General features: G+C 44.1%; 1 protein-coding gene across 2 annotated transcripts in view; it reads left to right on the forward strand.

Annotated features, from left to right (window-relative positions):
• Tram1 (translocation associated membrane protein 1) overlaps window positions 1-6,665 on the forward strand; it is a 25,420-nt gene extending 18,755 nt beyond the window's left edge. For both annotated transcript variants that reach the window (XM_040741427.1, XM_040741428.1), the window contains exons 10-11: window positions 225-385; window positions 5,158-6,665. In XM_040741427.1, the coding sequence (XP_040597361.1) occupies window positions 225-385; window positions 5,158-5,231 (235 nt within the window). In that variant the 3' untranslated portion in view covers window positions 5,232-6,665. The remainder of the gene's footprint in view (window positions 1-224; window positions 386-5,157) is intronic.
• The last annotated feature ends 13,075 nt before the right edge of the window (window positions 6,666-19,740 follow it).

A 19,740-nucleotide genomic window follows, 5' to 3' on the forward strand; every position in this document is an offset into this window, starting at 1 on the left:
ATGCCTGTTGCAGTTTTCTTTCTACATTGAATAATAATAACAAGGCCCTTGTTTAACTTCTCAGATTAATTTCTCAATGAAATGATTATTCTCAGCATAATCTTGTCAACAAGATGGAAGTGTTATCATGAGTCATTACCATCAAATCACAGTAGAATGCTTTTACTCTGCAGCGTTACCCTCCGACACTCTTAATTTTTTGATATTTTTTGCATGCTTTTCAGGATCGCTGTTCTGGCCTCAATTTGCATCACGCAAGCCTTCATGATGTGGAAGTTCATTAACTTCCAGCTTCGGCGGTGGAGGGAGCATTCTGCCTTCCAGGCCCCACCTGTGAAGAGGAAACCGGCCGTGACCAAAGGCAGGTCTTCCAGAAAAGGAGCAGGTCGGTACTGACTAAGCTGTGGGAACACACAAATGAGAGCGTAGAGAAATACAGTAACAGCATGTTTAACTTCCAGATCTTTCAGACAGCTCTGTGTTACCTTTTGTTTTAAAAGAAGGAAAAACACATTTATGGAGGTACACTTGAAGGACAGTAGCCTAGCCAACAACAAGAGTGCTTGCCTTTCCTTTATCCAGATGTTTAACAGAACGGAGGCAAAGTGACCCTCTCTCATTCCTCGCTCCTCGGGTGAGGAGTCAGTCAGCCTCAGGAGCTGTCTGGCAAGCTGTCCTCACACTTGCCTCTCCTGCTTCCTTCCTTCGACTAGCTAAGTGGGTGTGGCACTGTGTGTTGTCGGCATCTTGTTGTTCATGTTCTAAAACCTCTCCAGCCCCTTCTCATCTCTAAAAGATCACAACATACACATACATGTAATGTATATACTGATGTGTACGTGTGTGTCAGTATAGAAACACATCAGCACGAGCTTTTCCCCACTAAGTACTGGATCCGTGGGTTTTGTTCTCCAGCTTTGCCCAGCAGTTCTAGAACCCGTGTATCCCAGTCCTCTGTGTCCCCTCAGACAGCTGAGTCGTTGGCTGAAATTACATCACCGCTGTAGATTGCCGTAAGGGAATTTATGTTTCAGTCCACGACTGTCATGCACACCCACATGACCAGGCTCATCTTGAATTACTGTGATACTTTGTAGTTCTTTTTACACTTACTTTGTGTGTACATGTGTGCCAGAGCACACATGGAGGTCACCGTAGCTTCTCTGCTTCTACCGTGTGAGTTCAGGAATCAAAGTCAGGTCATCAGGATGGGCGGCCGGTGCTTCGACCCACGCAACCATCTCGCTGGCCTGCAGTAATACCTTTCCACAGTGACTATCGGGGTATAATTTCCACATCATACGACTGGCCTCTGAAGTATACATATCACTGTTTAACACAATTCAACATTTATGTATTCAGAATGTATGTGCAGACACATTCTTGTCAGGGCATACATGCAGAGATCACCTGACTACCTGGAGGTATTGGCCATCTGCTTCCACCATGTGAGTCCCAGGGATCAAACTCTGCTCATCATGCTTGACTGTGGGTGCCATCAGCCTCTGAGCCAATTTGAGGATAAAAGTATGTTTCAACTATATTTACCAGCAGGGTGTGATGGTGCATCCTTTAATCCCAACTCTGGGGAGGCAGAGGCAGGTGGATCTCTTGAGTTCGAGGCCAACCTGGAACTAGGTCTACAGAGCTAGTTCCAAGACAGCCAGGGCTACACAGAGAAACCCTGTCTCAGGGTGCCAGGGTGAGGGGAACAATGATATTTACAAAGTGATATGAACTACTACCTAGTTCCAGGATATTTTTTAAAGTCTTCCCAGAAAAAAGCCAGCTGTGGTGCTGTGGATGCTTTTCATCACGGCACTTGGGAGTCAGAGGCAGACAGGAAGTCATCCCAGAGAAAACCCCTGTGCCTGTCAGCAACTTGTCTGCTTCCCCTTCCCCAGCCCCTGGCAGGCACTATTCAGTCCTGTGTCTCAGTGGATTGTTCTTTGCTAAATATCTTCTGTACATAGAGCAATGCAGTATGTGCTCGTCTGTGACTCACTGCAGTTGGCATATTTTAAATTTTCTTCGTATGCATGCATGTGTGGGGGTCAGAGGCTAGCCCTATAGAAGTGGTTGTCCTTCTGCCTTACGTGGGCTCCAGGGGTCAGACTTGCACAGCCAGCACTTTGAATTGCTGAGTCATCTTGTTGACCTTAGCAAAGTGTTGGGTTTTTTTGTTCGTTTGTTTTTGTTTTGTTTTGTTTTGTTTTTGATTTTACGAGACAGGGTTTCTCTGTATTGTTTTGGAGGCTGTCGGTCCAGCCCGGCCTGGAATTCACAGAGATCCGCCTGCCTCTGCCTCCCGAGTGCTGGGATTACAGGTGTGCGCCACCACCGCCTGGCAGCAAAGTGTTTTTAATTTTTAAATGACATTTGTATTTATGGGGTGTGAGTGCATGTGTGCCGTGGAGCGCCTGTGGTGGTTAGAGGACAACTCCGGCAGTCTGTCCTCCCACCTTCTGGATACTGGGGATGGAACTCGGGTTGTGGCTTGGCAGCAGGCACCTTCAGCTGCTGAGCCATCACACAGGCCCTTAGCATCATGTTTTTGAGGTTCATCTATGTTACGGCATAGTCAATGCTCAGTCTTGTATGGATAGACCATACTTTATCTGGTTGATGGACATTTGGGTTGTCTGTAGTTTTAACAATAAGGTGATGTAAGCACACCTATTCATGTCTTTGTCTACAAAGCTGTTTCTGCCTCTTGGGCATGTATATAGGTATGGTACTGCTGGGTCATTAAGGAGAGCACCCAAACTGTTATTGCAAAGTGGCATCATTTTAGTGAGCTCAGGTGTGCTCAGATTTATACACAGTTGTTCTTATGTTGTTTGCTGGGAAGACTCAGCCTCTCTCTAATGAATTTTGAAAAATGAGTCAGATCTGAACTCTGGATTTCACCAGATGTGTTTAGGTAGCTGTCACTGTGCAGGTAGACACTGTCTTACTGTGGCATGTGGGTAGGTGCTACATTGATATGGCGTATGGGTAGATGCTGCCTTTTGTCTTTCTGTGGCTTTGGAAGTTTTGCAGTCAGGAGATGGAGGTTCTCCAGTTTTCTTCTTCTTCACAGTTTGGTCATTTCAGGTCTATCATTTCTGTGTGAATTTTAGGATCTGCCTTTCTATGTCTACAAAAAGCACCTGGAATTTTGATTCAAATTTCCTTTAATCTGTAAATTACCTTGGGGAGCATTAACATGAATGTCTTTTCATTTATTCTGCTCTTTAATTTCCTCCAATTAAATTTTATAGTTACCAACTTAAATGTCTAGTACTTGATTAAATTTCTTCCTAAATATTATTGGATGTTGCTATAAAATAGAATCCTCTCCTTGATTCCATTTTTGGATTGTTCATTGTGAATATGTAGATGTGCAGTTAATGTTTGCACATTGATCTGTATCTGAGACTTTACTGGACTAACTTTAGAAGTGTTTTAGTGGGTGTGGGTTCTTCTGAGTCATCTATAAATGAAAATAGTTTGTACACCTTCCTGACCAATCCAGATGCTTTGTGTTGCATTTTCTTGCTAAATTATCCTGATTTGAGATCAGGTATGGACATGGTGTATGGGTAGAGTCCAACAAGGGTGTCAGATGTCTTGCTCTCTGCCTCTCTTCCCTCAGACAGGGTCTCTTACTGCCTCTGGAGTGAGGATGTTGACCAGCAGGTCCAACAATCCCTGGCCCTACCTTTTGGAGTGCTAGAGTCACCACATGTGTGGCCACAGCAATGTTCCTGTGGCTTCTGGAGGTTTGAACTCAGGGTCTCAAGGTTGTACACCATGTGCTGTTGCCTGCTGGGCCATCTCCCGGCCTCCTCCTCTTGATGTGAAATTGCTCTTTCATTCCTGGCACACACCCATGTGAGGGACAGATGATAATGCAGCTTTGCTGTATTGGGTTTTAATTATTTGGTAGGATTTTTCCATCTGTGTTCATATAAAAGATTGGCCTATAATTAGCACTTTTTTTTTCAGTGTCCTTGTCAGGCCTATAAGCCTTATAAACAATATTAAATAGATTTTTTTCCTTTGTTCAGTCTCAACGTTGTTTGTTGTGTAAGACACTGGAGGACTTCACAGTAATTCTGTCTTTGTAGGTTTACACTCAAGATATTGAATTATTAAGACCTCTACTTAATCTCTCCCTTTCAGCAACTTGTGATTTTCAAGGAATTTGTGGCTGCTTTCCTTGTTAGTTGACACCAGCATTTAAGAGCTAGGGTAGAACACCTACCCTGAATGCATGAAACCCAGAGTACAATTCCTAGCACTGAAAAAAAAAACCTTAAGTCTTTCTTGATTTTTTTTTTTAATTTGTTTATTTTTGTGTGTTTTCTGTGTCATCAATTACTGCTCTTCCTTCCAGACTTGGGTTTGGTGGCTGTTGTGCTGGTAGGAGTCCCCTTCTGGAGACAGTTCCTGAACAGGGTCTTCACATCCCCTTTGGAATCACCCAGAATTCAATTCAGACTTTTTCCCTCATCCCTGGGTTGGCTGGACTTCTCAAGCCTTGAACACTTTCCAGTTCCAAATGTTTTATAATTGTAATTTGCTTTCTCTTTTGAACCATGACTTTTATGTGGGTCCATTATTTGATTTATTGGAAGCTTTGTTTTTTCCTGCTTATCTTTCTGGTGTCTGGCTAAATCTCAGCCTGATTAAAGACCATTCCCTGAAATTTGCAGAGACTTTGACTACAGTTCAGCCTGTCCCCAAGTTCAGTGAATGCTCTTTTTATACCCCAAAAAGGACATATAATCTGCATTTATGGGGTATGATGCACAGAAATCCACCTGCCTCTGCCTCACAAGTGTGTTGGGCCTGGCACACCATCATAGTTTTAAGGAAGAGGCTGCAATCCACCTTTAACTATAATAGTGACTGTCCCTAATCACAACTCTTCCATGCTTCCAAGAAATATCTTAAAGGTCTGTGCCACCCCGTGGGGGACAGCTGTGTCCTGTCAGGGTACAGTTGCAGACCTGTGAATTTACAGCAGTCCTCCACCCTGCCTAACTCCTTTTCCGCTTGTTCGTGGTGGTTACTTTGTCAGTTCCTTGTCTTGGTTCCTTGTGTGGTCTCCTCCTTAGCGCAGTACCTCCTGCGTAGCAATAACTACTCACCTATGTTCCATCATTTCAGAGAACGGCGTCAATGGAGCGGTCACATCAAACGGAGCAGACTCGCCCCGGAACAGGAAGGAGAAGTCTTCATAGTGGATGGGAAACTGACGGATTAATGGCCCCCAAAGAATCTGCTTTCCACTCTGTCTTTCAGCACTATCGATTTTTCTGTTCTTGAAAATACAGTTTCTGCTCTTTGATTTTTGCTGTTGTACTGTTCCTGCATTTGAAAGGGCATTTGAGGGGAGGAGGATTACTATGAGTGAGGAAATATTGTAGCTTAGTCTCAGCTACCTGCCTTCAGAATAGTTTAGGGACCACCACGTATTTTATTTTGCTTTTTGTCTTTAACGTTTTTCTAGTGGTTTGGGGAAAGACCATTTCCAAAAACCCCGCATAACCAGTGAAATTTTTTCTTGCTCTCACCAATTTTTTATAATATTAGCAAGGTGACCTTTTCTAAGAAGGTCATATTTTTTAAGTTGTCTTTCAGGGTAAAATGGAAATACTATAAAGTCTGACGTCAAACTTTTAATGTTTTCAGTGTTCTCTAATTTTTAGGAGTTTTTTGTAGCCTTTACACCTGGAAAAAAGATTTGTAAGATCACCAAAATGTGTGCTTTATTTTCTAAGTAGTGGTTATAGGTGTTACATCCCATAGTTACTGCAAGATATTGCCGTATATTGGAGCAGATGTCTTATTAACATAAGAGTACTTAGGAAGTGAAGTCTTTTTGTGCATTTTCAACATTTATCAACTGGCAATCAGAAAATGTTTACTGTGAAGAGGAATATCCAGCTTACATAGCCCTTTTAGTATGTTTAATAATTCTTAATGGGGCTTGTTATAAGTTTGATATGCATAGCATCTTAGTAAAATGCCATTTAACGTGCAAAACCCTTTTAAAACGTAATGCCTGCTTGATTTATATCTATAAAAAGGTGTCAGGTAATTTGGAAAACTAATGCACTAACTTTAAAGAAATTGAAAATTCAGGTGGTTAGTCTTAACAGAAGACATGCTTTATGTTATACTATAGCTTTGGACCCATCTTTAATTGAGAAACATTTATCTGTATAAAACATATTTTTGGATAAATATATATATATATATTTGTATCTACAGAAAGGCTCTAAAAAGCATTTGAGTAAAACATCGGTTCCCTTTTCTATAATTACCCTTACAGCCCTTACGTTTGGTTTGTCTGCTCTTGTTACAGTACATGCACTGCTCCATTTGGTGTCCACGTCTTGTTCCCACTTCTCACTTCTGTCACCAGCTAAAAACATGTTCGTGCCACTTTAAATATAAAAGCTGCGGGGCTTTGGGCCTGTGGCTTCAGTTGCCATGCTGCTAGAAAGTTGTGCTTTCTCTTTCCAGCCGTTAACCTAGCTTCCTGGGAAAAGTAGTAGCTCTCTGTAGCATTACCAAGTGTCTGTGGAACCAAATTTCTGCCATTAAAACTGGCATTATATTGAACAATGCATTGAAAAATCAATCAGAATAAAAAATTTTTACTTTCAAAAGCTGCTTCCTGTCCTTCACTGTTATGTTTCTGCTATTTTGAGTATGTATTCTCATTAAAGTGTACTATTAAAGTATCCTTCATAAGCAAAGGCACTTCCTCGTACCCAAGCAGTGGTGGCAGTAGGGATATGGTAAGCATTGTTCCCCTCCTCGTTTGACTGGAACCTTTTTGAGTTATTTGCAACACTGTGTTCAGTACAGTAGACTGTGTTTCAAGAAACAAAAAAGAGCACCCTTAGTGTGTGACTAAACTTTACAAACCACACAGATAGACACAACACAGACTAGTAGTAAATTATGCACCCTGGATCCCAGCTTCCCCAGACACTGTAGAAAGTGCCCTTGCTGTCTTCCAGCCCTGCTGAGACTGGCGCTATTAGCAGGATGGAGTGAACTGTGAACCCATGGGAGACAGATCTGAACTGGGAGAGCTGCTATTAGCTCCTAGGTTCCAAGTGGCTTTGAACTTGTCGGTCTGGGATTTACTCTTTCTCCCTAAAGCAGTCTCTTGAGAGACTGAGATTAAAATAAAGTTGGGAATGGTCTGGTTGGAGTATTCAAGATATCTGCCACCATCTGCTAAAACTAAACAACCTTGTGAAGTCCTTAGGTTCAGAACTCCTGAACCCAGCTTGTGTAGGAAATGGGAGCATCTTGATTGCAAAGACATGATTAACTAGAGCCCTCTAACATTCGTCTCCAGAGTGTGGCCAGGCAAGGTCTCTGAAAAGGAGTTCTAATTGCCTACGAAAGGACAACGGTAAGCATGTGTTTTAAGAAGAAAAACCCACTAATCACCTGTTTGCACATTGAGAGCCTGGTTTAAGTAAACCTGAAGAAAATTCTAGGAGATGATGCTTAAGCAGCTGTCACAGGAGAGTCACGTTGGCATACAGCCTGCTCCACTAGAAAAGGAACTCAGCAGCTTTGGAGTCGTCCTAAAGGTCCCAGCCATTTACAGAAGGCAGGCAGCACAGCTACACACAGTGAAAACTATTTACAAAGGCAACTTGGTTCTGTTTGTCCAAGCAGGAGTTGCTTTACAAAAAGTTGCACCATAGCTAAGTGACACATTAACACGGTTTGTTGAATACTATTTGGGGAAAGGCTAAACCAGTTTTTCTAGTTCAACCATCTAGTGAAAAAGATTATTAATGTATTTATGCAACCTGCAATCAAAATCTGAACCAGGACATTCATTACCATTTATAACCTAAGCAGACCATAAAAAAAATTCAGCAATTTAAGAAATAGAAACCCTCATTAGGTTGAGCTGACTAGTGGTAAGATTGACTCCACTTGTCAGTTCTACAAATAAATGTCTGGTGTCACGGCTTTCAGTGGCAAAACTTTGACTTGGAAGTTTTCAGTCTTGAAGTGGTTCAAAAGCTTACCCACCCAACCATTCTGCTTCTTCCTTTTGGGACAGTATTTAGTAGTCGTATGAGCTATTTGATACTTTATTATAAAACAAGTCCTGTGTTAGATGATTTTGCCCACCTATAGGCTAGTGTAAGCAATCTAAGCCAGGTGGATTAAAAATGCATCTTACTGTCTTACTGTTAATGGGTTTTCAACTTGCAGAGGGTTTACTGGGATGACGTCCCACAAGTTGAATAATAATACTAGAACCTACCCCTCTGGGTAGTTCCTGTATCCAGGGCACTGACACCTGTACATCAAGAATGTGTGTGACTCTGCCCGGTGTTCTTGAAATCTGCTCACCAGGTTGTGACTAATGCTGTAGACACTGAGTTGTTGCTATTCTTACTTGAAGTTTTACAAGTGGCTGGGCATGGTGCTTCACCATGCAACTCCAAGGTTCCATGGTGGCTGCTCTTGAGCCAGTGGTTACCGCAAACCGTTGGAATACCATGACCATGTTTAGCAAGCACAGACATCCGTAAGCATCAGTATTTGGAGTCTTTTAGCATGGGACATAATCATAAAGCCAATCCCATGTGTGGCTTCTAAAATGCCGTTAAAATGGGAATGTAGCTTATGAAGCCACCTTCCCGTTGACTGCTTCACAAAGTGCCCTGAATTTTCTACTGCTTGGGATCACTGCCCTTCCTACTAGAAAGAAACTCCAGGTTAGAAGGACATGGCATGATGTTTTACTAAGTTTGAGCTGGTCTCGTAAAATGTCCTGGAAATCCCATTTCAGCAAATGGGCCAGGAGGCCTGGATGTGACAACTCTTGTGTGGCGTTCATGCTAAGTGCCCTGTGAGGACTTCAGAATGCAGTGTGAGTGCTAAGACAGAGGTCGGTGAAACACTTGGGTAGCTCAGATGAGTTCAGTCCCCAACACTGCAACATAAAACAGTGCAATTAAATCAAACTGATTTAGTAGTCCTTTTATATATGATTCAAAATCAAAGTAATACAAGTTATTCGTAACAGGCCAGAAGACGGTGTCTATGCTGTGTATACTAAACACAGGACAGATGAAAGTAGGGTTCTAAAGACTGAGCTTAGTTCTCTGGGACAGGATGTTGAAGCCTACCAGGAATAAATTGGAGCGATGGGTGATTTGTATTTTTTTCTATGAAGTTTTGAAAAAATGAGAGTATGTATAGCTGGATTGAACTTCATCTCCAAAGAGACGGTTTCAGAACTGTACCACCATCCATGATTCTCAGTGGACAGAAAGCCCGTTTCAAACCTAGAAGGAATTTCTTTGTTGATACAGTACGGTGGGTCATCTCGGTCTCCACACAGAAACACTGTCACAAACAGAATGTAACAAAGAGAAAGAGACAGCCATTTAACAAGAGCAAAGCTTCCAGAGGAGGACATTCATAAGACTCTCCTGGCCATCATACAGCAGCCCACCCTTTCCTATAGCACAGCATCTTAATTTTGCATGGTTTGGTTTTTTCTCCCTCTTTTATGACTAAAGAACTTTAAAAGCCATCTTGTGGGAGGCAGCTTTACGTTTAAGTAATCACTGCTCTCTCCTTGCTTGGCTGTTTTGATGATCACTGTGTTCTAATTACAGTCCGGCTGCTCCTGTTTGGCCACGCCAATCACACACCATTATATATTGCTGTAGAGTAAGTGCCCATACAGGGCTGCCGCAGTCACCTCCCTCATTTTCCATTCTGCTCCGTCCACGTCAGCACCCCAGCCTCCAGAGGTAAGAGCAGCTGTACTAGCTGTACTCATTAACCCAGCCGTCCTTGACATTTGTTCCTTTATTTTTCCCTAATGTCACAAATGCTCCCCCTTTCAGCCTGCAGTGTTTTAGACTGATTACCTCAGCTGTTTTTAGGCAGGATCTGAGCTTCATCTGAAATCCTGCTTGCTTCACTGGCCAGAGAGAGGACCTGTGTTCTCAGCACTCATCCCTACAGCCTGGCCAGCATGGGGGCCAAATTGAAAGCTCCTTCAGACCTTATCCTGCTGATCTGAAAGTTTGCATTTCAGGACAATGGAAATGAGTTTCTCTTTGGCTTCCCAGTTGCATGAACAACAAGCTAGCATTTGCATTTGCAATTATTTTTATTTTTTAGGAGGTTCTTGCTGTGTAATCCATGCTAGCCTCTATAACTTGCAATCCTCTTGCCTCAGCCACTTAAGGGCTCAGGTGACAGTCAGGTGTCATCACACTTGGGTAGAACATTTTATGCTAAGTCTCACTTGGGGGCAGAGTGGGGGGGACCTCATGTAATGACTACCGAGCCTGACATGTTCTTTCCCTTTTAGCTCAGCAAGTGTCAGTACTTACCCAGACGCTCCATTTTTCCTGGCGTATGGGAGGGAAGAAGCAGGAAAAGGATGTTCGTTTTCATATCCTGTTAGATTACACAAGACCAACATCTTTCCTGAGAATCCCTGAAATCCCTTCCACAGACAAAATGCCATAAACTGGGTGCCTTGTAAGTAACAGACCTTACTTCTGTCACTTGGAGGCCGGGAGCCCAGTATCAAGGCACCAGCAAATCTAGCATTGTAGGGAACCTCTTGCTACCCTCTTACCTGGTAGAAGCGACAGGCAACTCAAGATAATTCATGAGACTCAGTTATCTGCAAACTCCTCACTCATGGTACCTTCTTCCTGGGGCCTTTCCACATGGATTTGGAGGTGGGACAGAGACCACACTGAGACACGACGTCCATAATGCTATGTATTGTTGACTCTAAAATACACTCCCTTTGTACAATGGCACATTTTTCTTGGTGGTGCATAAAATAAAGATGGTCTCTATGTTTATCTCCTAAGTGTGCCGTCCTCACGAATGCCTTTGTGTTAATGAGCCGGAAGCATGAGTTCCGTGTCCCCCTGCCAGCTCTGTGCACTTCTGCCATGAGACAATGCAGCAGGAAGGCTTTTACTAGATGGGACCCCCGAGATGTTGTGCTTCCCAGCTTCTCGAACCTGGACCCGGTAACTCTGTTCATTATGAATTACCCAGCTTCACATTCTGCTATAGCAGCACAAAACTAGCAAGTTCTTCAACTGTATGAAGCAAAACAAGAATTGCTAATATTTATTCAGAGTTGCTAGCCTCAACATTTCAAGTGCCAGCTAATCTCCCTCACTGACACTCTCTACTGGCACCCTATGGATATGCAGGAACCATTTTCAGTCCCCCCCCCCCGCTTCCTAAATGAAGAATCTCAGTGGTGTCAAGTGATTGGCAAGGAGTAAAACCAGGCTTTTTGGTACTAGCTTGCTTGATAGTACCTCTGACCTTCACAAGGTCCTACTTCACAAGTTATATGCTATAGGGAGGAGACAGGGTGTGGGGAACAGAAAGGAAAGAATAAAGAGGGAATGGGAGGAGAGGCTCTCTGAAAAGGGAGTGAGCCCAGAAGCCCAGGATGAGGGTGACCTGGACAGGCGCAGAGGGAGGAAGCCTTTGTTAGAACAACCACTTGAGACAGAAAGTGCCAGGAGCCAAGGGAGGCAGCAGGCAGGGCGGGGCGGGGAAGGACACAGTTTGAGCCTGGCTTCCTGACTCCCCTACCGCTGGCCTCTCTTTGAGGAACCACAGCAATCCCTTCTTGAGGTACCCTACCATCCCTCCTCTCAGAGTCCAGCCGGAGGCTCAGCCTGCAGGCCTCTACAGTGCTGAGCCTGGTAAAGGAGTGTATTCACCCTCCCACCACTCTGCAAGTCCTTATCCTGGGAAGACACAGGCAATAGTGAAATTTCTTTGGACCCCCCAAGCAAGGTCTAAAAGCCTGATAAGCACCCAATTGTTTTCCAATATGTTAAATGAGACCTGACACCACAGACTAGTTCTGAGGGAGTGCGTATGGTCTGCATCTCTCCGAGAAGCAAAGGGGAATGGCCACTGACTTCTATGGATATCAAGGGTCACACCCAGTGTCCAAGCTCTGATTTAAAACAGCCTGCTGCCGAGGACTTGTGGCCTGTTCCTGTTATGAGAAATTCCTGCTCTGCTTGTGACTCAAATGGCCTTCTTAAATTTGGCTGGAGACAGGGTCTCCCTTTTTGATTTAGACTGATCTTAAACTTGCGGTTCTTTTGCCTCTGCCTCCCAAAAGTTAGAACTGCAGGCATACAATACTAGCTGCATGTGTTTTTTGTTTTGTTTTGTTTTAGATTTGGAAATGAAGATTTATCTGTCCATGATAGATTCATATCCTTGTCTCAATCCTCCACCACCCTGCCCAGCAGTCTGAGGTGTATTATCCAGAGCCTGAGTGGGCTTCAAAGCATCCCACTCCAGCCCCAACCTTCCAGCTTCCAGAAGGACCTAGAGGTCAGAAGCAAGCTATTGCCACCCTGTAGACTCCCATTGAAATCCAGGCTCTGAGTTTCAGCCAGTAGGAAGCATAGATTCAGAAACTTTGGGAGGCAGGCACACTCCCCTTGAAAGTTGCCTTATGGGCCTGGAGAGATGGTTCAGCAGTTGAAAGCACTGGTTGTTCCTCCGGAGGTCTTGAGTTCAACTCCCAGCAACCACGTGGTAGCTCACACCAATCTATGGTGGAATCTGATGCCCTCTTCTGGCATAAAGTCATACATGCAGATAGAGCGCTCACATACATTAAATAAATAAATAAAAAGAGAAAGTCACCTTAAACCAGCTCATGACTTCAGTGGAAGCTCACCTGGAGATATGGTAAGCCAGTAAGAGGCACAGAGAGCTTGTGGGTCCCCAGGATATCTTCAGAGCCACAGGTCAGGCTGTCTGCTTCTCACTGTAAGACGTCGAAAGAGTCTCGAACTCACAGAGTATGATGGCTAATCTTGATTAGGGCTTAGAATCACCTAGAAGGCCAGTCTCCGGCCATGTTTGTTTGGGTGTTTCCAGTGAAGTTTAAGTGGGGAGGAAAGACCCACACTGAACGCGGCAGCATGGGTGGGGATCCCTAACTGAATAGAAGCAGAAAGTGAGTGGTACAGGGGTACGGTGTTGTCACTCTCTGCTTCCTGACTGTGGGTGCAGTGTAAACAGCTGACTGCTGCCGGGCCTTCCCCACCCGTGTGTGTGAGGCCACTTCCTTCCTGAAGTCTCTTCTGTCAGGCATGTCATTGAAACAATGAGACGCGTGATTAGCTAATATATAAATCAAGCAACAGGTTCCTTTTTTACACTTTCAAAGTTTATTTATTTTCCTTGCTGGGTACTGTTTTGTTTAACTTAAAATTCTAGAAATGAGCCAGGTGGTCATGGCCTTTAATCCCAGCACTCGGGAGGCAGAGACATGCAGATCTCTGAAGTCAAGGCCAGCTTGGTCTACAGAGCAAGTTCCAGAACATCCAGGTCTACACAGAGAAAACGCATCTTGGAAAAAAAAAGAAAAAGAAATGAAAGGACCTGGAAAAAAACACACTGAGTTCTCATGTACCTGGGTGTCGTGGCACATAAGTTTTAACAACCAACTACGCTCAGGGAAAATCCAGGCTACTCATGCAGGTGAGAAAGGCTCATAGATCATGACCAGAATCCAAACTCTTTTATTCTCCCCTTTGAATTCCATTAGCAAAACTCCAGCAAGATCAAAGTGGATGAGCTCTGGCCTCTAACAATCAAATCGGACTACAGCATTCAGCAGGCAACGGCCTCTCCTCTGAGGGACTCTGAAGGGAATGGAGTCTATGCTACCAAGCCCCAGGGAGAGAGCCAAAAGAGGAAAGTACAGTCCTGGCCACCACTGTTGACATGAGTCCATTTGGTGGAGACTTAACCAGACCAGAGCAGCTGGGCCTGGAAACCTGACTGGGAACCACAAGTGAGTAAGAGAGACAGACATGAGTAACATTAAAGCTGGGATCAGGTGGGTCATATCCTCAGGTGGTATCATAACAGCCCAGATACCCAACACGTGTATTACATATTGCATGATACCCAGCATGTGTATTATATATTGCATGAACAGGGAAGCTGTGAGCTGTTCTCAGTAGCGGGTCCCTGTAGGGGATCAGCAGAGGGGCATGCCGTCATCTCAACAGCTGGCATCCATACTCTTTGCATATGCTATTTTTAGCTAATGGTCAAGCCATTGGTCAACATCCATATTTGGATCAGGGGAAGGCATTAGTATCCCTGACACGGCAATGCGTATGTCGTGAATGTTCCTTTGTACTGGATACACTCACTCCATTCCCTCTCTCTTGACGGTTCCTGGGACATGGGCATTTCATTCTATTTATTGCTTTCTTTTTTATCCTCCCATCTACCCCAACACCACCTTTGCTTAGCCAAACCCACTCCCTTCCTGTATTAGTCCATTGTCTGTAGCTGTAACAGGGTTTATTTGGTTCACAATTCTGGAGATCCAAGAATGTGATACCCGCGTCTACTCAGGTACAACAAGGGACCCTCTGGGTGTGTCACAACATGATAAATGGCATCATGATAGGGGTGTGTGCGAGAAGGGGAGACGGCATGGCAAGTAAGGAAACCAGAGGGCTCAAGAGCTAGGCCTACACTTGTTATGACAGCTCCCTCACAGGAGCTAGCCCGCGTGCCCTGAGAAATACCTTCACCTTCCTGAGGCTGTGCCAGATGACCTAAGTACCCTGCACTAGTACCCTGCGCTAGTACTTTGCAGTAGGTCCTCCCACTAAGCAGGTTCCTACATTCTCACCACACTGCCTCACTAAAGGGCAAGCTTCAAGCGTGTGACCCTTTTGGGGACACACTGAAACCCTACACAAACTATAGCACTTTCCTGTAGAGAAAGAGGACAATCGTTTGGCTGGAAACAGAGAAGTGGCGGGCTTTAGGTTTCTGATCACGTGTTCTAGTACAACTCATTGCCTTTTTACTTCCCTGCAAGCCCAGGAGACAGAGTCCAATAACTCACTTGAGGAAAACTGAAAACTATTCAAATACAATAAGCTGCATACCCTGTTAAGATTATTGTTATATTAGCTAACTCTTTTGAGAACTGCTGTTGTGTTTTAGACTCTTTTTATAACTTCTCCCAGAAAAGACAACTTACGTATTTGGTGGTGTCACTGCAAAACCATTTGGCAATGTCATTCAAATAATAAAGAGCCCAGGCAATAGAAAGAAAGAAAGAAAAAGAGCACAGGCGGTTCTCTCTCTCTCTCTCTCTCTCTCTCTCTCTCTCTCTCTCTCTCTCTCTCTCTCTCTCATGCACTTACACACACACAACATCAGAGACCCAAACATCTAGAATCTTGCCCTTTCTCAAATGACAGTTATGAGAATTGGGAGATAGGTAGGGGATAAAACCAAGAAATACTTTTCCTATTCCTTCCTGTTTCTTTTCTTCAATCTCTTACACATTTTTCTACTACTGTAATATAAACACCCTACAAAGTGACTTAAGGTAGAAAGGGTTTACAGTCACAGAGGGACACAGTCCATCACAGCAGGGAAGACATGGTGGTGGGGGCGTGAGGTCAGCCCATCGCATTGCACGGGCATCCTGGAGCAAGGAGAAAGGGGAGTGGGCCAGGCTGTAAAACTGCAATATCCACACTGGGTGAGGTAATTCCTCCAGCAAGACTCCACCTCCCAAACTGCACCATGTGTATGTCTATTCACCAAATGTGTGTCTCGCACCCAGGGAGGCCAGAAGAGGGTGTCAGATCCTCTATAACTGGAATTACAGATGGTTTTGAGCCACTATGTGGTTGCTAGGAATCAAACCTGGGTCCTCTGGAGGAACAGCCAGTGCTCTCCACTGCTGAGCGGAATCCCTAGACCCCAAACATTACATGACTGAAAGACAAACACTCCCACCAAACCGTGGATCAGAGCTACAGAAAGAAGCCAAAGCACCCTCCAAATCCACTGTGCCTAGAGGTTACTTTGCATCCGATTTCAGGCCACAGAGCTCAGTAGCTGAGCTTTGACTGATATGAAACGCTACATTGTTTAGGCATCTCTCTATTTAGCCAATTCTGGAGTACTCTGTGTGCTCCAGGCATTGGCTCAGAAGCTCAGACCACAGTTGGGAACAAAGCAAAAATGCTTGCTCTCTTTGTAGATTGCCTTAACCATCTCATAAAAAAGAAGGGAGGATAAATAAACAAACAAATAAATAAATAAATAAATAAACAAATATGAAAAATGGAAGAGCCAGCCTCCAACCCTGAGATACCAACAGAAGATCGTGTTTGAAACAACTCCAACAAAAGAGAGAACTATGGCCTATGTTCTGTCAGAAGATGAGGAGGAGGCTGTGGGCATATGTGAAGGAAAGAAGGGTAAGATCTGCTGTAGAGAGTACAAGCTTTATAAATACAGTCAACGAAGATGAGGAGGAGGCTGTGGGCATATGTGAAGGAAAGAAGGGTAAGATCTGCTGTAGAGAGTACAAGCTTTATAAATACAGTCAACGAAGATGAGGAGGAGGCTGTGGGCATATGTGAAGGAAAGAAGGGTAAGATCTGCTGTAGAGAGTACAAGCTTTATAAATACAGTCAACGAAGTAGAATTGTTAGGCTAGAAATCACAAAAATATTTTAAAGCTGGGCAACGGTGGCGCACGCCTTTAATCCCAGCACTCTGGAGGCAGAGGCAGGTGGGTCTCTGTGAGTTCCACATCTACAGAACGAGTTCCAGGACAGCCAGCACTACACAGAGAAACCCTGTCTTGAAAATAAAACAAAACAAAGTTAAAAGATGTTTTTCTGACTCTGAATTATTTATTTATTATTAATTTTTACTTCTTTAGGGGAGGCGTGTATCACCACACCCTGCAAGAAATTTTTTTTGTTTTTTGTTTTTTTTGAGACAGGGTTTCTCTGTATTGTTTTGGAGGCTGTCCTAGTACTCACTCTGTAGACCAGGCTGGTCTTGAACTCACAGAGATCCACCTGCCTCTGCCTCCCAAGTGCTGGGATTAAAAGCATGCACCACCAACACCCGGCTAAGAAAATATTTTAAAAATACCAATGTCTTACAATGTGTTATGGTCTTAATCCCCCATGTATTTGAACACTTGGTGATACTGCTTAGTGGGGAGGGTGGACAGCTGCACACAAAGGCTTGCTGGAGTAAATATGCTTTCTCTGCATCTTGTATGCATTTGTGATGTGATCTCTCAGCTTCCTGTTCCCACAACCACGCCTCCCCTGCCATTCTGGCCATCTAGTCCTCTGGAGCAGTAAGCGAAAATAAATTTGTACTTAAGATGCTTTTGTCCTGATGCTTTATCGCAGCAATAGAAAAGTAGCTGATACAGAAGGAAATTTTAAAAAGCTGTTTTTAGAAGTGTTTATTTGTGGGGAGTGTGTATATGATGGGGTACATGTAGAATCTGTTCTTTTCTACCAATCATGTGGTCATCAGGCCTGCGGTGAATACCTTTGCCTGCCCAGCCATTTGGCCAGCACCCAGAAGGCAACACTTACACTTTTAAACAACACAAGTATCTAACAGGAAATGGCAAGAGAAACAAACAAACAAATAACTTTGATTTGCCCCATTGGTATTCTGCACTCCACGCCCCTCCCCACATCTCAACATCTACAAGGTCCCTGCTGTTCTGGGGAGAATGGCTTCCACTCATACTATCCCTTTCCCTGCATCACTGAAAGGCAGTGGCTCCTGCTTCACCTAATCCTCACACGCTACTTCAGCCTCTTCCAGAGAATCCTTGCTCTGTGAGCATTTTGCTTTCTAGGAGTCTTCCTCAATTTTGGTCCACATAGACTGTAACCAGCTGCCCCCATGTTGAAGTCCAGAGGAAGAGTACAGTCATACACACTGTGCCGTATGCTATATGTCCAAATACTTTCAAGTTTAAGTCAGGCTAATTGGTTGTTAAATAAAACATGCTCCACAGTCTTAGCTAGCTTATGTACTCGTAGGCAGACAGGAGAGACCAGGCTTGCATGTAGGATGCTTGCATGCCTTGGCATTCTGCATTTAAAGGGGGTGAAGAAGAAAGACCGTCTCCAGCCCACCATGGCCCCCCACGCCCACTTTTCTTCCCATCCCTCACCCTGCCCCAGATCCAGCTCACTACCTTTCTCCCCACCACTGGCCTACCCTGTACCAGTATCTCTTCCTCATTCCCAGCTCCACCCAAAACATAGCACACAGCCTCCTCTTGGCTAAATGCAAACGTACAGCAGAGCTCACCTCAGGGTGGCACACCTAATGTAGGAACCCACTCTGGAATGATTCCGCCAGAAATCCCAGGAGCCCCAGATGTCTGTAAGTGAAGAATGCAGGGAGTATAGGCTCTGGGTAGTCGTTCTTTGGCTAGGTGTACTCTTTGTCTATTCAGGGATGTGGACAGACAGAGTAGGCTCAGAGAAGGTACTTTCTTGTCTCTGAAAAGAGCAGGGAATACAGTGTGTACAAGGTAGCATCTCATACTAAGACCTGATATTAACAGTGCTGGAGAGTTGTCATTGCCATCATTGTTATCGTGAGTAGCCTGGCAGTAAACCTAGGTGATTTTTGATGATTTTTCTACCATCAACTCAATGTTTTCAAGTAACAGAAACCAAGCACCTACTGTGATGTTTGAGTTGAGAAATATCTAGAAGATTACCCTGGGCATGTCTTGGGGGTTTTCTAGAGAGGGTCAACTAAGGGAAGAATGGTACCCTGCATGGAGGTGGCACCATTCCCTAAAGTGGTCCAGACAGAATAAGGACAAAAGAAAGACCTCTAAAGCAAGTATATTCTCTATTGATGTCTCTGTCTGTCTCTGTCTCTTTATCTTCCTATCTCTCTGTCTCCCTGTCTCTGTCTCTACTTTTATCTATCTCTCTTTATCTATGTCTCTGTCTCCCTCTCCCTGTTTCTGTGTGTCTGTCTCTGTCTCTTTTTTCTCTCTGTCTTTCTGTCTCTCTCTTTATCTCTCTGTCTCCCTCTCTCTCCCAGACTCTGTCTCTGTTTCTCTTTGTCTCTCTGTCTTTTTCTACCTCTTTCTCTGTTCCTCTCTCAGTTCTTGTCTTCCAGGACGTGAGTAGCCTCTGCCATGTACTCCTCCTGTCACGACATCGTTCGTCCCCAGGGGCCCGTGCACAATAGCCAAGGACTGTGGTGTGAGGCTGCTGACACCAAGAGCTAAAATAAGGCTTCCGTGAGTAAGTTATTTTTCTCAATTATCTGTCACAGCTATGAGAAAACTGATAGATACTTATCATGCACATGCTATATTTATGTAGTGTAGAGTCTTTGAATAAGTTTGGCCATAAATTGTGTGTGTGTGTGTGTGTGTGTGTGTGTGTGTGTGTGCGTGCACTTGACTTCATGTGGTCCCACATGTTTGCATGTGTATGTGGGGCCAGAGTTCAGTCTCACAAATGATTCTTCAGGGATCACACTCACCTTACTTTTGTAGATGTCTTCATCAACTGGCCTGGAGCTTGCTGACTGGCTAGGCTAAGCAAAGCCCCAAGGATCCGCCTGTCTCCATCCATCATACCAGGCAATTACAAATACATGCTACCACACCCAGCTTCTTTTTTCTTTTTAAACATGGGTTCTAGAGATTAATTTTCATATTGGTATGGCCAACAATTTACCAACTGAACTGTCCTCCTACTTCCTTGACGTTTCTCTCTGGGTGTGACTTATTTTTACTTTATTTCATTGATTCTGTAATCTAGTTAATTGTGGGATCTAGTTTGTCACTTACTATGTCTTACAAGA

This window comes from Mesocricetus auratus, unplaced genomic scaffold (genome assembly GCF_017639785.1).
Source record: "Mesocricetus auratus isolate SY011 unplaced genomic scaffold, BCM_Maur_2.0 Super-Scaffold_6730, whole genome shotgun sequence".
Lineage (NCBI taxonomy): Eukaryota > Metazoa > Chordata > Mammalia > Rodentia > Cricetidae > Mesocricetus > Mesocricetus auratus.